A 16,569-nucleotide genomic window follows, 5' to 3' on the forward strand; every position below is an offset into this window, starting at 1 on the left:
GTCCTGTAGGAATTGAGTTTGCTTATGTTAGTTTCACTCTAATTAAATCGTGTAATTAATTTTATTATGAAAACCGGAAATGCTTGGAAGTGTCTGGGGTTGGCAGATTATTTTTTTCATCTGTTCCCGTTTTTTTTACCATGCTGTCACAAATGATAATTGTATTGATTTTTTTTATTCTTTTCTTTTCTTTTTTCCATTAATGTTTTTTTTTTATTATAATAATGTTTTTTTAAAGAAAACCAATTATTACACTTTGTTGTCATGGGACGTTTCAAATCCTAAGGATTTACTGACGCAGTAATCTGTTAAATACATTCTCGGATGTTATTCTATCATTATACTTGAAATGCTAAATATATTAACATTTACTTGATATTTTAGACAAATTACACACATGTGGTATACGACGCGCCTTGGTAGGCGTGGCACAGCAAAGGTGAACAGGAAGCGAATTTGGAAAAGTTGGGTTTGTTTTTCTCTTGCGTAGAGTTTGAAAAAAAGGTAAGAAAGAATTTTTGCAAGCTAGTCTTTCGCGATTTAGATATTTTTATTGCATTTTTGTCTTGTTTTTAACTTAAGTTTGATCAATACCTTCAGTTTTTTTTCTTTTTCTTTTACTTAATCCTCCATACTGTCTCTGACTTGTAGGCTGCTTTAAGTTTTTGTGGTCCAGGCCTCCACTTTGTTCGTGAGAATCTGTAATAGGATTCCTGTCCATAATCTTCTGTAAGCAGAAGGAGATGCCACAGAGGGAAACACACAAACAGAGGAGCAATGATGTGTATGCAGAGCACATGAACAGAGATTACAGTCACAATGGAAAACATTCTCTGTACCATGGCCAAAGTCCCTATTATGAGACAAAAGTTGTGGAGAAGAGAAGCTCAAATGATGACCGGAGGGCCAAGAAAAACACACATGAAATGAGAAGCGTCTCCCAAAAGCGGCCGTCTTATGAAGACACCGGAACAGCCTCCAGCATGTAAGAGACTTCTATGAATACTTCACTTTAATGAACATTTTGGATGACATGACACGATTCCCTGCATTGAAACATGACTTCCATAGGTTTACAGGAAGTTCAGTGTATCACTCTGAAAGAGAGTCCTATGAGCAGCAGCAGCACAGACAGGCTCTGTACAATTTCAGATACATCTTAACTACAAGAGGCAAGTGCATTTCATTTCTTTGTGAAACATTAAAACTAAAGCTACGACCTTTTTACACTTTGGATCAAAGTACTGATATACTATTATTCACTCTATACACTGTGCATACATTATATTCTACCCACAGATGAATCATTTTATAGCTGTGAGTTGGATATTAACTTCAAATTGAATTGGATGCTGTGCAGAAACAGGTGTAGCTTTTTTAATGGTCTGTTTATTTGCAGGTTGTTCGAAAACCAAAAACTTAAACAATTAGTGATTAATTTCCCCTTTTTTTTAAACTAACGGTTATGTAAAAATACAAATAGCTGGAAACAAAATTGAAAAAGTGAGTGTATCTCTAAATGTGTGAACAAGTAGGCATGCAGGTTGAACATTATCTCAGGTGTTTTATAAACTTGAATGTAGACATAGAATCATATATAGATTCAGAGTCCACTGTTTAATTGATTTTGTGTATTTATTTGTTTACATTTTGTTTTTACATAAATTGGGGTTACTAATGAAACACACAAAAGGAGAATTTAAAAAATATTACAGTTCTTTGGAGAATGTCCACATACTTTAGGGCTCCAATGTTTAAAACTGAGTTTTACCAACTAATCATCTCCTAAACTCAAAGCACCTGCACAGGTTTCTCAGATGTCATTAAATTGGTTCAGCTGGGTTCAATATGGAGAAGAATTCCAACTGAACAACTATCCAAAGGACCATCATTGATCCCCTCCATAGTCTGGATAAACCACAAACGTTCATAGCAAAGGAGGCTGACTGTTCACAGAGCGCTGTGTCCAAGCAGATCAATGGAAAGTCTAAAGAAGGGCAAAATGTGGCAGAAGAAGATGCAGCAGCAAAAGAGACGACAGTGGGCTTCAGGTCCCCAAATCCAGGTCTCCAGGCCCAGTGTCCTGTTGGTTTACCAGAAACCCTGCCTTATTTGCTGCTAATTACCTTGATCAGGTGTGTTTAGCCAATAATGAGTCTAAATGGCAGGTTGGTTGGAAAATATGTAGGTCACCGGCTCTCGAGGCCTGGATTTGGGGAACCCTGATCTAAAGATTCAAGAACCTGGCCGATATCCAGAAAGAGTGGAATGAGGTGAAGAAACGGCTTCAAAAACCACCACATTTAGAGGCTTTTTGCAGATGGGCTAAAACTGGGAGATTCCTCGGGTCAAGCCACTTCTGAGCCCAAATGCCCCAACTGGGCCAAGTAGATGAAAGACTGGACTGTTGGTCAGTGGTCCAATGTCCTCTTTTCTGATGAAAGTAAAGTGTGCCTTTCATTTGGTAATCAAGGATCTATGGGTTCGGAGGAAGACTGGTAAGGAGCAGAACCAAAGTTGCTTGAGGTCCAGTGTGAAATCTCCACAGTCTGTCATGATTTGGGCTGCAATGTCCAGTGTTGGTGTTGGTAAACTACACATACTTCAACCCAAAATTTAATGTTCTAGAGAACTTTATGATTCCTTTGGCTGAGGATCTGGATGGACATGTAGATTTCATCTTCCAGCAGAACCTATCTCCTTCCCATGCAATAAAGTTTTGAAGATGGACACATTATTTTGAAAATACTTTATTTAATTGATTTGATGTGATTATAATATCTTCATCTTTTTTGCAAAAACTGAGAAGTAAATGGTGATTTTTCCACAATATTCTATTTTTTTAAAATCCTGTCTGTATGGGTATACTGAGCTGGAACCCCAATTTATGTAAAAATAAACAAATACATACATTAAAATCAATTCAACAGTAAACAATGAATTTATATTCTGAAAATGAATACATGTTTCCATGACATTCATTTTTTTTGGAAAGGGTCTGTATGTAAATGTGTGTGTAAATATGCTCACTGGCCACTTTATTAGGTAGACCTTGCTAGTACCGGGTTGGACCCTCCTCATAGAGTTTGAAATGCTATCATCACACAGTTGCTGCAGATTTGTCGACTGTACATACAGAATAATAATCGCCCGTTCCACCATAGAGTTAGACATGGTCAGCAACAATACTGAGTTAGGCTGTGGTAACAGAACCATGCTCAATGGGTACTAAGTGTCCAATGTGTGCCAAGAAAATGTCTCCCACACCATTACACCGCCACCTGCCTTAACCGTTTATATAAGGCAGGATGGATCCATGCTTTCATGTTGATACCTAAATCAGACCCTACTATCAGAATGTCACTGCAGAAATGAGCCTGTGCGAATTGTAGCTCCAGTTTCTTGTTCTTAGCTGACAGAAGCGGCACCGAGTGTGGTCTTCTGCTGCTGTAGCACATCTGCTTCAAGGTTGGACGTGTTATCCATTCAGAGATGCTCTTCTGCAGACAGCGGTGGTTATTGGAGTTACTGTTGCCTTTCTATCAGCTGGAACCATTCTGGTCATTCTCCTCTGACTTCTGGCATCAATAAGCCATTTCAACCCACAGAACTGACGCTCACTGGATATTTTCTCTTTTTCGGACCGTTCTATGTAAATCCTAGAGATAGTTGTGGTGAAAATCCCAGTAGATCAGCAGTTTCTGAAATACTCAGACCAGCCGTCTGGCACCAACCATCAAAGTTACTTCAGTCCCCTTTTTTCGTCATTCTGATGGTCTGTTTGAACTGCAGCAGATCATCTTTACCCTGTCTAAATGCTTTGAGTTACTGCCATATGATTGGCTGATTAGAAATTAAATTAAAGATCAGTTGGACAGATGTGCCTAATAAAGTGGCTGGTGAGTGTTTATATAATGTGTTTTTTTTATAACTGCCGTTTTAGTCTTCTTCACGTGTGTTTCAGGTCTCTGCCAGATCACAGAAGTGTTCCTGAATCTGATCATGGTAATCTGTGCCGGAGTGCCGTACAGCAACAATGGGGGTTACCGTGACTTGGCCAGTCTCGGAGGAATCTACAGTTATTACTTTGGGGGTGCCGGTGCCTTCACTGGGACTGATGCAGAGAGAGTGAAACAGCTTGATCAACAGTTCCATCAGATCCAGAAGCCCCCTTATGTCATGCTCATGGCCTGTGGCGGGGCTTTTATGACGTATGCTTGTGCTATGCTTGCGCTGGGAGTTTTCAGAGTCCCTTACCGTTGGCCCCCCATGCTGGTTGTGGAGGCTGTGATGAATTTCCTGATAGGCCTTGGATACATCCTTCTAATTGCTTTTTACTTTCTTGAACTGAGGGGTGTCTACAGCACTGCTGTCTGCATTGAGAGAGAACAGATGTACAAGAGTAAAGGCCACAAAGGTTTTGAGTGCCAGTTGAATGGTGCAGATATCGCAGGAGGACTCTTTGGGGTTTTTGGGGTGTGTGTTTTCATCTTTGGTTCAGTGGTAGCAGTCAGAGCTTTTAGGTCAGTCCGAAAGCTGAAGAAGGAACGAGCAAATGAGGAAGCAAACGTTTAACACAACTCTTCTTGTGTTCGTTTTTTTGTTACTGATGTATGAACTTTTATCAATTTTTATGCTTTGATTTTACACCATTGTTTGTAGTACTTTTGTATCACATAATCAATTTTATTCATGTTAACTTCTTAATTCTTTTAACCCTGAATCTTTTGTAAAGAAACAATAAAATGCTCAAAATCTGATCATTGTTTTTTCAATGAAATCAAATGCCTCATTCAGACAGCAGCAACAGTGAAAACTAAACAAACTCTTTTAACCCCAACCCTTCTCCTTCAATGTTATTTGAATTATCATGAAAAACTTTTAATCCCACATATATAAACTATTAGCTTTTTTATGTCGATTTGTTTGTACTCAGTCAAAGATTTTGTCCAATTTATGATGTCAACTCATGTTTTGTAATGTTCTAATTGTTCAATAAAAAAATCATCTTTATGAGACAAATGTCATTTTTTTCATGGCATCAAAAGCAAACACTGTAAGCTTTAAAATGTAAACCAAGTAGATCGTAGGAACATAAAATGTCAACTGAAACAAAGAAGGTATTCCAATATTGAACTAACAGGAAAAAAATCTTGACATCATTTATTCAGCAGACATTAAGAGAAAGTAAAGGTGATGATTGCATTTATTGAATGAAATAATTAACTTGGTGACTACAATGTCAAAGTTTTATTGCTACTTGGCTTTAGAATGAACAAAAAATGTAAAGTAAATGAACATCCAGTATTCACTTCTGAGTAAGGTCTGAGGCGTATGATTCTGTTTGGCAAATAGCAAAGGTGCCGACTATGAGTTCAAATAATAAATAACAAATCTTACAAGTACTAAATGTAGTTTTCAGAGGCAATCTGCATGCTAGAAAAGAAACAGAGACCATTGATATGCTCAGTTGTGTACAAATAAATCACATTTGTTATGTTGACTGTATCTTAATGTTCACCTATATTTCAGACATGCTTTGACATTGAACAACATTTACATTTACACTTTCACTATTTCAATGACAAGTTTTCTGTAGAATCTCCATCATTTTTAAAGATGATGGAACTTATGTTAGGAGAGCATTTGAAATGTGCACAATACATTGATTTACAAAAATAAACATCAGCTTCTTGGCATAAAAGGAAAAGAAAAATAAAGCATTTTGTAAAAAATAATATACAAAAATGAATGGTGGCATTAAACAATGGCTGCTTTGGTCACATATTTACTAACCGGAGCATCTTTCATCATTTGCACTTTCACACAGATTTACAGTCGGCCAGTTGTTCACACAAGCATGCATACACCAATTTTGTGTGGGTGCTAAAGCTTTCAACTATTCACAAACATAGACACTTTGGAATATACTTGGACAAATAGCTTGCCGTGTTCAAAGGGAAAAAAGAAAACTGTAAAAACTCCTAAATGGATCATCCTTTGATCTATTTTGGTGAATAGAGGGACTCATTGCCTCCACACAAACACTCTACAAAGTTAAAGGGAAAGTCTTCAGAAAATGCAGACGGATTCACACCCCAGCACTCAGTTTGGGTATACAGTTTGCATAAAGTCCCTGTTCACCAAATGATGGACAACAACAAACAAAAGTTTCAGAATGAATAGGAAAAAGGAAATTAAAAAACTATAAAAGCCCCAGCTATGTCTATTATACATACTCACATAAATCTGTTTTCATTTTTCAGAGAACTATTTAAATTAGGGTGAAAAAAGACACTCTGGTTTACATTTAGATGTATTTTTTTATGTTTTTACTATAAACTTTCTCAAGGTTCTGCAATTGTCTTATAGGAAATTATTAATTAAATTGAACGTCTCACCAAAAATGAGTCACTTTTGCTAAAAAATTAAAAATGTTATTAAGTGAAAGTGCAGATATTATAGTTCTGATTTTGGCAGTCAGAGCCATACAGTCTAATGTGATTGGTATCACAAGCAGTGGATGATAAAGTGACTTGAGGCAAATCTATTATTATAATGCAAAAATAAAAATTCCAAGAAAGAATTTTTATATGTTTTGATAACTTAGAATAAAAATAGTTGAAAAACCAATGTGCAAGTCATGTTTTGGGATTACATTTTTTGTTTACTGCAAAAAGGGAATTTTAAAACTGATGTCACAAAGAAGAAAGAGTTAAAAGGTTTGTAGTAGATGCAAAGCATTTTTTGAACAGATGTTTTGATATTTTACTATAAATGTGCGTGTAAAACATAAAGAAACTTGGGAGCAAAAAATAATTACTTTGTGAAAAAAGCACATTTTCGCCTACCAGCAAATCCATCGTCATTAAATAGTTTGAAACGTTTCCCTTTTTCATCATCACTTGGACATCTTTGCACAATAAAGTGATCAGCATGTCCACTTAATAAAATAATTTAGTCTAGTAATCTGTTTTCTTTGTAAAAGTGCCTTGAACAGTGTTTCATCATTTCAAGTGGCAGAGACAACAAAAAGGTAAGGCCTCAGCATTGATTTCTTCCTCCTTCACATGGAGCTAAAAGAAAATACCCACAGAGCCAAAGATCTCACCCACAAACAGGACATAAATGGGACGATTCAAAGTAGTTTAAGGCGCGAAGGAAGGTCCAGCAATGCATTAGCAGTAGAATCCCCAAAAGAGTAATACTACAGGGCTGAGGGAGGCTACCAAAAATAAAAGTTTAATATCACTGACATGACTCAACTTTGACAGTCCAACAGTGCTGCTTCCTCCAATGGCTCAGAGTGGGGAGGGTCCAGGCTGGATTAACTGAAACTTCCAGGCTAAATCATCCATGCCTTAAGTCCTTCTTTAAAAAAGAAAATAATACATAATTTATAAAGCATCAACTAATGTTTACAGAAAGATCTGATATATTTTTTTATACTTTTCATTTGCTAGAATGATTGCTTATTAATTCCTAAGTGTCCTAAAGTTGAGTCATGGCCTCTGGACTTAAAATCTTCTTCCTTAGATGATACAGCATTCATCCCAGTGGCTTCATCAGTGTTTCACTCTAATTTACTTGTTACTTACCATTTTTTTTTTTTTTTTTTGGCAGACAGGGGGTCATGCGCTCCAATGTCTGTACATGTCCCAAATCTCTGCCACTTACAGGTAATAACAAACAAACAAATGAAAAAAAAGAGAATTTTAAATGATTGTACCATACATGTACCATGGATACATTTAAACAAAACATGTAACACAAACTCATGATAACAAATTAAAAAGGTTAGCAGCCCCGAAAGTGTCATAAAATGTGCAAATCTAGATACTTCTTAACAGTTCACAAAAATATGTCACAGAATGACGTCATGACTATTATTTATGACTATGTCTTTTTTTGTTCGAATTACTGACATAGAGTGGCAACTTTAGGGCCTTCAGATTTCTATTCTCTAATAAGTCAACTCATTTGCTTTGATTTTTCCAAAGAAAGCAGATTTTAAGGGAATATTTGGTCATGTGCATCAAACAGTTGAGAGTGTATGCTGCCTTGCAAAGTGCAGATTTATTCTGTATAATAGATTTCATACATATTATGTGGGATTTAAAAAATTAAACTATAAAATGTGTAGCAATGTAAATGTAGTTTCACATCTTTAAGGTCTGTGACACTTTTATTGTTTCTTTTTCTTCAAGGGGACTTTGGTGGAGGAGGAGAGGAGAATCTATGCCAGAGCTAGTCTCTTAGAGACACTGCCCCTCCTTCAAATGCAATAACAAACTCGTGTCCCAAAGCACAGTTTTCATTATGGAGCACTTGGCTGCATCATCTGTAGTAGGCACTTTTCAAGTTTCAGTCATGGTGCTTCTTTCCAGGACCTGAGAGACCACGGAGCCCCCCCGGAGAAGCAATTTGATCCGCACTTCTTAAGCAGCCTTCAGTTTGTTTTATCTTCCATGTAAAGGGGAATGCTGTTGATGTGTTCAAGCACACGAGGTATTCCATTTCAGGTTGTTCTTCTTTTTCTGTGCGACTCCCAGCCATCATCTCACACTCTGTTTTATGAACTGTAATCCTTGTGTCATCACAATCCTCTGGAATACCCCCTTTTTGTTTCTCAGTAATGGCACAGTGTCATTAGGTGATTATCAAAGTCCCGCTCACAAAATAATTGTATGGCAACTTAATTTGAAACATTGCACATGTGAGAAAAATACATGTGAGTCAATGAATCTGCTTTGCTCTAGAGGGCAGTATCGTAGACCTCCTGCTGCAGGATGGGAGCTGGGCCTGGGACCAGGCTGGAGGCAAGTGTTGGTGGGTGTGGATGATCCCACACGGGGTCTTTTAAGGACGTGGGTGTTGATGGCGCAGACAGACCTGACACTTGAGTGCTCTGGCCTTTTAGCTGCTCTCTGACTTCCTGCTCCAGACTAGGAGGCACAATCAATTGGTCCTCCGGGTCCTGCTGTGCTGGGGCTGTAAAGTAGCCAGACTTTTTCTTAGGCACCTCCAGAGCCACCTCGATGAGGTTGTGACTGTCCTCTGGGGCCACTACAGAGCCATTGGACAGCTTTTTCCCAAACAGGCTGGAGGTGGAAGGAGACTTCTTAAGTTCTGCAATCTCTCGTCCACATACAGCCAGCAAGCAGCCGTTTGTAGCAGAAACCACCACATTGTTTTTTTGGGGCATTTTGCCATTTTGATAGTCAGAGCAATGTTTTTTAAGGACCGAGTTCTTGGGACTCTCAGGGGCCCCTGACCGAAGTTGGAAAGCACAGCAGTGAATATCCACCTCCACTTCTAACTTGCTACCATTGGACATGACGCCCTCAAGTGGACCTTCATCATCACTGTCCAAGCCATTGTCAGATTGCTTACTTGAAAACATAGTAGAAGTTGGTTGCCGCTGGAATATTCCTGGATGGGTTCCTGTCCCTGCTGAGCCCGGTACCATGATGCCACACAGTGCAGAAGAGGGGTGCAGGCTGCAGCGCCTTTCTGGACGGGATCCTGGGACAGAGGAAGGGTTTTCATCTGAGGCGGTGGACCCCGCCTCACTCCCCACCTCTGAGGCTGATGTTTCACTGCTAAACTCAGTGACAACACCACTGCTGGAGGAGAGGCTGGCTTGATCATTGGGGGTTGGAGTCACAGAAGAGAGCACAGGGGCTGGGGGTGTTAATCGTGGTTCAGTGGTTGACACCGGAGCCTCACAAGTGCAGCTATCCTCCCCTATCTGAAGGGACACCACCACGGCTCCAATGTTGTCCTTGCAACCATAACTCTGGGCAAGTGAGCACAGCTTTTTGGCAGCAGTCTGTGGATCTCGCACAGCCTGCACAGTGCACACGGCTTCCTGGTAGGACACTCGTTCAAACAAGGCCCGATTCCCCAGGATCAAAAACTCATCCTGCGGACAGAGGGACTCGGTGTGCACCCACGGCTTCGGAAGCACCCAAGGAGACAGGTAGGAGCAGCCCAACAGACGAGAGCAGCATGTGACTCCACTCACTTTGTTGTCCTATAAAATGCCATTAAATCTGCAGATTAGTATAAAGCCCCCAAAGAATATGAAGCTACTTGCTAACTCTAATTGAGAAGCTGCAGATGATAACCAAGATTTGAGAGAAATGTACTAAAATTCTGTACATTACCTCTGTTATTATGGCCTTGTGGAGTTTCACCCTTTCCATCTCTTCGTGGCAGCTCTCTAAGCTGTAGACCTTTGAGAGCTGAACAGGTCGTCCGTTGCGGCACAGAACAGCCTGGCAGGTGCCAACGTTGGCCACAGTAAGGCCAAGGTAGCCTCCAGAGTCTGTGGCTTCATGATGAATGTAGCACAGCAATGCAGAAGCACCAAGTTTCTGCCCAGCCATACCAAGTTTCCTGTCAGAACAAGAGCCAAAAACTCAGCGGCTATTGCAGTCACAATTTGAAAAGAAAGACCAGTGTTGTGACATTGTGTGCTTAGAATCCAAAACTCAATGAATCTTTGTTACCTGTGTGAGGTGAGGAAGGTGTTACACATGTACACACTGTCAATGCTGGAGTGCTGCAGTTCTTCACACAGTACATCTCCCATAGTGCACTGCAACAGCCGAGGCACTTCTTCATTGCGATCACCGTCGAAGATACCATAGCATGCTTCCACGCCGTCTCCAAAGCGATCGACAGCCAACACAGACACACATAACCTGCCCCAAAAACATCCCCATCATCAAAAACAATAAGAACAGAGTTCTGCCAACTGATAAGTGTTAAGAGGATACTCTATTTATTTAGCAAAGTATCCCACTGCATATTTATAGATTTACAGTAAATGTGGTCTTAAAGTCCAAAAGCTTTATTTGCCATGTTTTCGAAAATGATAACAGTTTTTGTTGTATTAACCCACAAATTTGACCTTGATTTGAACTGGCATATTTTTTTCTAAAGACATTCATTATTGTCAGGTAATCATGCACTGAGATAAACTGAGCAACCCACAGGGGGCAGTACAGCAGCACACAGCAGAATTAGTTGTCCCAGTTTTATGCTGATGATATTCAGCATGTTTTCTTGGATGCTTAGGAGTAACACCTTCAGTTCTTGGATTAATCAAAATACTTGATGTGTGTATTTGGTTGTGAAAAGTAGCAGTCGTTTATTTCTGTTTTAAAACAGTACCAGGAAGCAGTGGATGCAGTTTATTTTTCCAAGACAATATACTTTGAAAACAGAAACAAAAATATAGCAGAATTTGCCTCAAAATATTACTGGCCATATCTTTGCTGAATAAAAAGATAAGTCCATGTGTGTCGCATCTGTACTTGTAAGGAGTAGTATATTTACAGCTCTATGTGCAACCAAAAAGAGTACTTTGTTAACAAACTATACATGTTTCCAGAAAAAGTGTAATCACGGGAGAATATATTCCAACAGTGGGAGATAATTCGTACAAAGCAGTTTAAAAAATACAGTAGGAAGAGGCGACAGAATCTATTGAAAATTTGAGGTGAATGAGATAGGTTCAGATAAATGTAAATGCTTTTGACCATAAATAAATAGAAGAAAAAAGCAGTACACACTTGTTCCTTTGACCGGTCATTTCAGAGTAACCATGGCTCCACGGACAGGAGGAGCTGAGCGAATCTCCGAGTGTCGCAACGCATTTCTGGTCTAATTTTAAGGTAGTGATGTGACTGGAAAAAAAAACATATTGCATGACAACATCTAGACTCCATGCACTGAGAGCCTGAGGAAGCACACTATCATCGTACAACACATTTAGATCAATTTGGTGTCAGAATGTCTTTTCTGCATATTTTTCGTATATTAGTTATTAATTATGTTTTTTTGTTTGTTATTTTTTATACACATATTTGTGAGTATTAGAACCAGGCTGGGTTACTCACCTGAAGAGGTTGAGGGTTTTGTGCTCTAAAATGAGGTTGCTGTTTCCCGTCAGATCCAGCTCTTGCAGGGTTGCAGGCAGGGATTCAGCGAGCTGGATCTCAGTCAGCTCATTGCAGCTTAGATCTACAAGCTGCACACAAAAAGGCAAATGTGAGCTGGGTGTGCTGGAGACCATCATAGATACTGTTCCCATAGGTTAGTTTACGTAGATGAAACAAGGCTGACCTTGATCTCAGGAAGACTGAGGATCTCTGGGAAGACAGTTAAATGATTCGAGTGTGCTATGAGGGTGTGCAGTCTCTTACAACTAGACACGGTGGAAGGGATACTCTTTAGTTTGTTGCCACTTAGATTTAGCTCCTCCAACAGTTCCAGCTTACTCAGCTTGCTGGAAAGAATAGATTAAAGCAAATAAGTGAGTGAAGAGGTAAATCTCAGAAATTGATCCATCAGAACAGCTTTATTTATTTAAATTCTCTCATACTGAGCAGTGACTCACCTGGCAGGAAATGAGAGAAGTTGGTTGTAGGCCATATGAAGGACATGAAGGTTACGGTGTCCAACCAGCAGGGCGGCACAGTTCTCGTTCAGGTTGTTACCTGACAGGTAGAGTTCCTGAAGTGTGCTGAGGTTCTCCTCTGATTGGCTGCTAGGAGGAATACTCTCCAGGGCATTGGCTGATGCGTTTAGAAATTTTAGACTGCAGCAAAAGACAAAGAAAGGGAATAAATGTATTCATTAAGTTTGTAGTCACCCAACATATTAAAACCTAATGAACCTAGTGGACCTAAACCTGGTGAATCAGATTGAACCAATATTAATTATAAATCATTTTGGCAACCATAAGTGATAATATGAATCGACTGTTGAAATCAATCGTAACACCCTAGTTATTGGGCTCATTCACTGTTGTTAAAGCACTTTAGCAGGACGATGGAATAAAATGCTGGGGAAAAAAACATTTTTAAATGTGTTGTCAAATGTAACTGAAACAGAATGACTTTAATTAAAAACATCAAATACATTGATATTTTTTTAATAACTTGAAATGTTTATTAACGGTTCAAGTTCAAACCAATGCCAAAAAAATAATCTTAAAAGAAAAACTAAAGGCCTTAAGGGTTTCAAATGTGCTTATTATTTTCATTTGTAGATAAAACTAAACTTAACAGAAAATCTATATTTGCTTTAATGGTTGATTGATTAAATAGCAAACCATAGAAGGGAAGAAAAACAAAGTCAACTTATCAGATTGAAAGTTTTTAATTTCTAAAATAGCTGATGTTATCTCTTCTGCCTGCTACTTGGCATTCAAGCAGTTTTCATTGACACTCTGTAAACTCCACAGGGATTGTTAACATCTTAAGGCCCAGAGGTCTTTATGTCCCATACACTGATTATAAATAATTTAAAAGTACTTTTCATGAGTTTAGTGTCCGTCAGTGTTTTTTTAATCAAACAGAACGGCTCTCTTTTGTGTCATACAGCCTTTACAACACATGTCAGGTAATCCATTTCCATAGGGACGTCCCTGCAGTTAGATCCTTGCATTAAAAGTGCAGTAGAGCCTTCCAGCAGCTAATGGGTGATGAATGATTCACCACAAAGGCAATAAGTGAGGAAATTATGTAAAGTTATGGCCTGCTATGCTCCATTGATCGTGACCATCCAGTTTCCACCTTATGATTTAGAGCAAAATCAAAGGAGACTTACTGCCAGCAAGCCTTTTGAAGCGAAGAAAAAAACAAAATAACGACTTCAAATAACTTCATAAATAAAAAAGACTCACTTTAAGGCCTTGCAGAAAAGACTCTCAGGAAGCTCTTTTAGCCTGTTATGCTGGAGGTCTAGGGCTTCCAAAGGAACATGGTCAAGTAGGTCAGGCAGTCTCTGCAAACGATTGTTGCCCGTTAGCAGCCTCCTCAAGCTCAAGCTGTTAAACAGTCTGTTTTAGGCCACAAGAGTAAAAGACAAAAATTAGGAGGATACAATGCTGACTTCTGTACAAATAGACAAAGAAAGTCATTGGCACACGCAGACCGACCATCTGTGAATTTCCTGTTTGATCACACTACTACTACCCTGTTCCCTGTTGGTCACTAATTTTGACCAAGGGGTTAAATGTGGATGAAAAACAGGGAAGGGGACATTAAAGAGAATAAAAATAGCTTAAAAAATTATTTTAACAAACAACGAAATTCTCAATACTGACCTAGATCCGAATTTTTACAATCAGAATATAAATTACTCAAAAAAACTACAAATCAGCTTCACATATTTAACTACTAACACAAAATTACAAATTATCTTTTTATCTAATCTTCCACCCATCATGAATTTTCTGAACCCGTTTTATCCCTTGGGGCACATGTGTCAAACTCAAGGCCCGCGGGCCAAATGTGGCCCACCATGTCATTTTATGTGGCCCGCAGAACATAAGAGTTTTTAATTACTTAAAATAAAAAATAAAAATTGGTGTGTATATATTCCAATCTAGGGGGAATTGGACTTGAAATATCTGATTGGGCAGCTATACATTAAGACTTAAACACTGTCCACATTACCCAACCTGACAGAATCAAATGTAAAAGGATTCATGCTAGAGTAACAAGCAAACATGCTTTCTATGCAACTGCAATTGTCACTTTAAAAAGTAAAAATATATAAATAAATGAGTTATTTAACATTAAAGAGTAGTTACATTTATTTTTCATTACATTTAGTTACATGTATAAGTTATATCTCGCCCTTTCAGGACAACCACTATGCTGATGTGGCCATCGGTGAAAATGAGTTTGGCACCCCTCCCTTACGGGGTCACAGGGCTGCCGGAGCTTAACCCGGTCTGTTGGACAATGCAGGGGACACCTTGGACTTGGAGGAAGCTGGAGTACTTGGAGAGAGATAGATAGAGATAGATAGAGATAGAGAGAGATAGAGAGATAGATAGAGATAGATAGAGATAGAGAGAGATAGAGAGATAGAGAGATAGAGAGAGAGAGAGAGAGAGAGACAGATAGATAGATAGATAGATAGATAGATAGATAGATAGATAGATAGATAGATAGATAGATAGATAGATAGATAGATAGATAGATAGATAGATAGATAGATAGATAGATAGATAGATAGATAGATAGATAGATAGATAGATAGATAGATAGATAGATAGATAGATAGATAGATAGATAGATAGATAGATAGATGTTGAACACTTCAGGGATGCAAAGGAGAGCCATAGTTTGGAAAGAAAAAGTTACAAATTAAAGACAAAGAAAGAGCCCCCTCACCTGGAAGGAAGTTCAGACAGGAGGTTGTGCGTTATGTCCAGCACCTCAATTTTTCTGCAGTCACATATCCAGTCTGGAAGGTATTCCAAGAGGTTCCTGTCTCATGCATGGTCACACAGAAAATACAGAATCAAACAGAGTAAAACAGCTAGAGATACTAAAACAAAACAGAAAACAGAATCTGTTTCTAACAGTATAGCTCAGAATTCATCAAACTCTGTGCTTGTGCATAAACATTATCTGCAAGCAGAATATGCGGCATAATCGGCAGAATGATTATGCCGCTTTTAGCCAGAGTAAAAAAACCTTCATCAAAACCTACATAGCACATACGTCATTGCTACAAACTGTTTTCAACAGTATTTTATGACTGATCTTGATTCACTACTTGTGTAAGGAAATACTCAGAAATGCAATTTAAGGTTATTTTCTTTATATATGTCCTCCATTGTGAAAAAAAGTGCTATAAAAAATGTTAAGAAAAACATAACTTTCATCAGAGTTGTTCTTTAAATAGTTACTCATGAAAAAAGGTGGTCCCAGCTTAATTTCACTGAAATGGTCTTTGAGGGTACTTAAAGTTGTAGCTATATATATACCTATATATATAACAGAACAACATCCGTGATGTGTGGAGGGGTCTAAAACACATCTCAGGACATGCTGAGGCTGGAAATGGTCGCCAGGTCACAGGTGACCAAGCCTGGGCAAATGAACTGAACCTGTTCTTTAACAGATTTGATTCTGCCCAGCCCCCAGTCTCCACCCACACGGCCCCCTCTTCACACCTTTCCAGCTCAGGCGTCTCCTCCCAGCTGCAGCTGTTACCACCTCAGCACCAAACAGTCCACTCTCCCCTTCTTCCAACAGAAGCAAAGGGACCCCCCCAACGACTCACAGCACCAGACCAGCCATCGCCCACCCATCCTCCAACCCCCCTCTGCCTCACCCTGAATCAGGTTAGGATGGAGTTAAGGAGAACAAAGGCCAGGAAGGCAACAGGCCCTGACAGCATCACCTCCAGGCTCCTTAGGGAGTGTGCAGACCAGCTCTGTGTGGTGATGCTGTTCATATTTAATATGAGCCTCAGACTGGAGAAGGTACCAGTCCTCTGGAGGACTTTCTGCCTGGTTCCGGTTCCAAAGGTACCTCGTCCTACGGAACCGAACCACTTCAGACCTGTCGCCTTGACTTCCCACCTGATGAAGGCTATGGAGAGGATCATCCTCAGCCATCTCCCCACTCAGGTGAGCTCAGCACTGGACCCGCTGCAGTTTGCATATCGACCAGGCATCGGGGTGGATGACGCCATCATCTACCTGCAGCATCGGGCCCTGTCTCACCTGGAGGCCCCTGGGAGCACTGTGAG

General features: G+C 39.4%; 2 protein-coding genes across 3 annotated transcripts in view; one reads left to right on the forward strand and one right to left on the reverse strand.

The window, feature by feature from the left end:
• The first annotated feature begins 219 nt into the window (after nt 1-219).
• LOC101174577 (MARVEL domain-containing protein 3) lies at nt 220-5,017 on the forward strand. Of its 2 annotated transcripts, none has more exons than XM_020714149.2 (4): nt 220-504; nt 652-985; nt 1,072-1,172; nt 3,965-5,017. In XM_020714149.2, the coding sequence occupies exons 2-4, from the start codon at nt 744-746 to the stop codon at nt 4,573-4,575; spliced, it is 954 nt and encodes a 317-aa protein (XP_020569808.1). In that variant the 5' UTR covers nt 220-504; nt 652-743; the 3' UTR covers nt 4,576-5,017. The 2 variants fall into 2 exon arrangements, with proteins under 2 accessions (XP_020569808.1, XP_004067367.1); XM_004067319.4 differs by having other exon boundaries at nt 738-985.
• Nucleotides 5,018-5,188: 171 nt separating this feature from the next.
• phlpp2 (PH domain and leucine rich repeat protein phosphatase 2) overlaps nt 5,189-16,569 on the reverse strand; it is a 33,634-nt gene continuing 22,253 nt past the window's right edge. The window contains exons 11-19 of the mRNA XM_020714164.2: nt 15,201-15,296; nt 13,700-13,855; nt 12,410-12,610; nt 12,136-12,298; nt 11,910-12,040; nt 11,583-11,696; nt 10,515-10,709; nt 10,170-10,401; nt 5,189-10,036 (exon numbers count right to left, since the gene is read on the reverse strand). Of these exons, the coding sequence (XP_020569823.1) occupies nt 8,756-10,036; nt 10,170-10,401; nt 10,515-10,709; nt 11,583-11,696; nt 11,910-12,040; nt 12,136-12,298; nt 12,410-12,610; nt 13,700-13,855; nt 15,201-15,296 (2,569 nt within the window). The 3' untranslated portion in view covers nt 5,189-8,755. The remainder of the gene's footprint in view (nt 10,037-10,169; nt 10,402-10,514; nt 10,710-11,582; nt 11,697-11,909; nt 12,041-12,135; nt 12,299-12,409; nt 12,611-13,699; nt 13,856-15,200; nt 15,297-16,569) is intronic.

Source organism: Oryzias latipes, chromosome 3 (genome assembly GCF_002234675.1).
Source record: "Oryzias latipes chromosome 3, ASM223467v1".
NCBI classification, from domain to species: Eukaryota; Metazoa; Chordata; class Actinopteri; order Beloniformes; family Adrianichthyidae; genus Oryzias; species Oryzias latipes.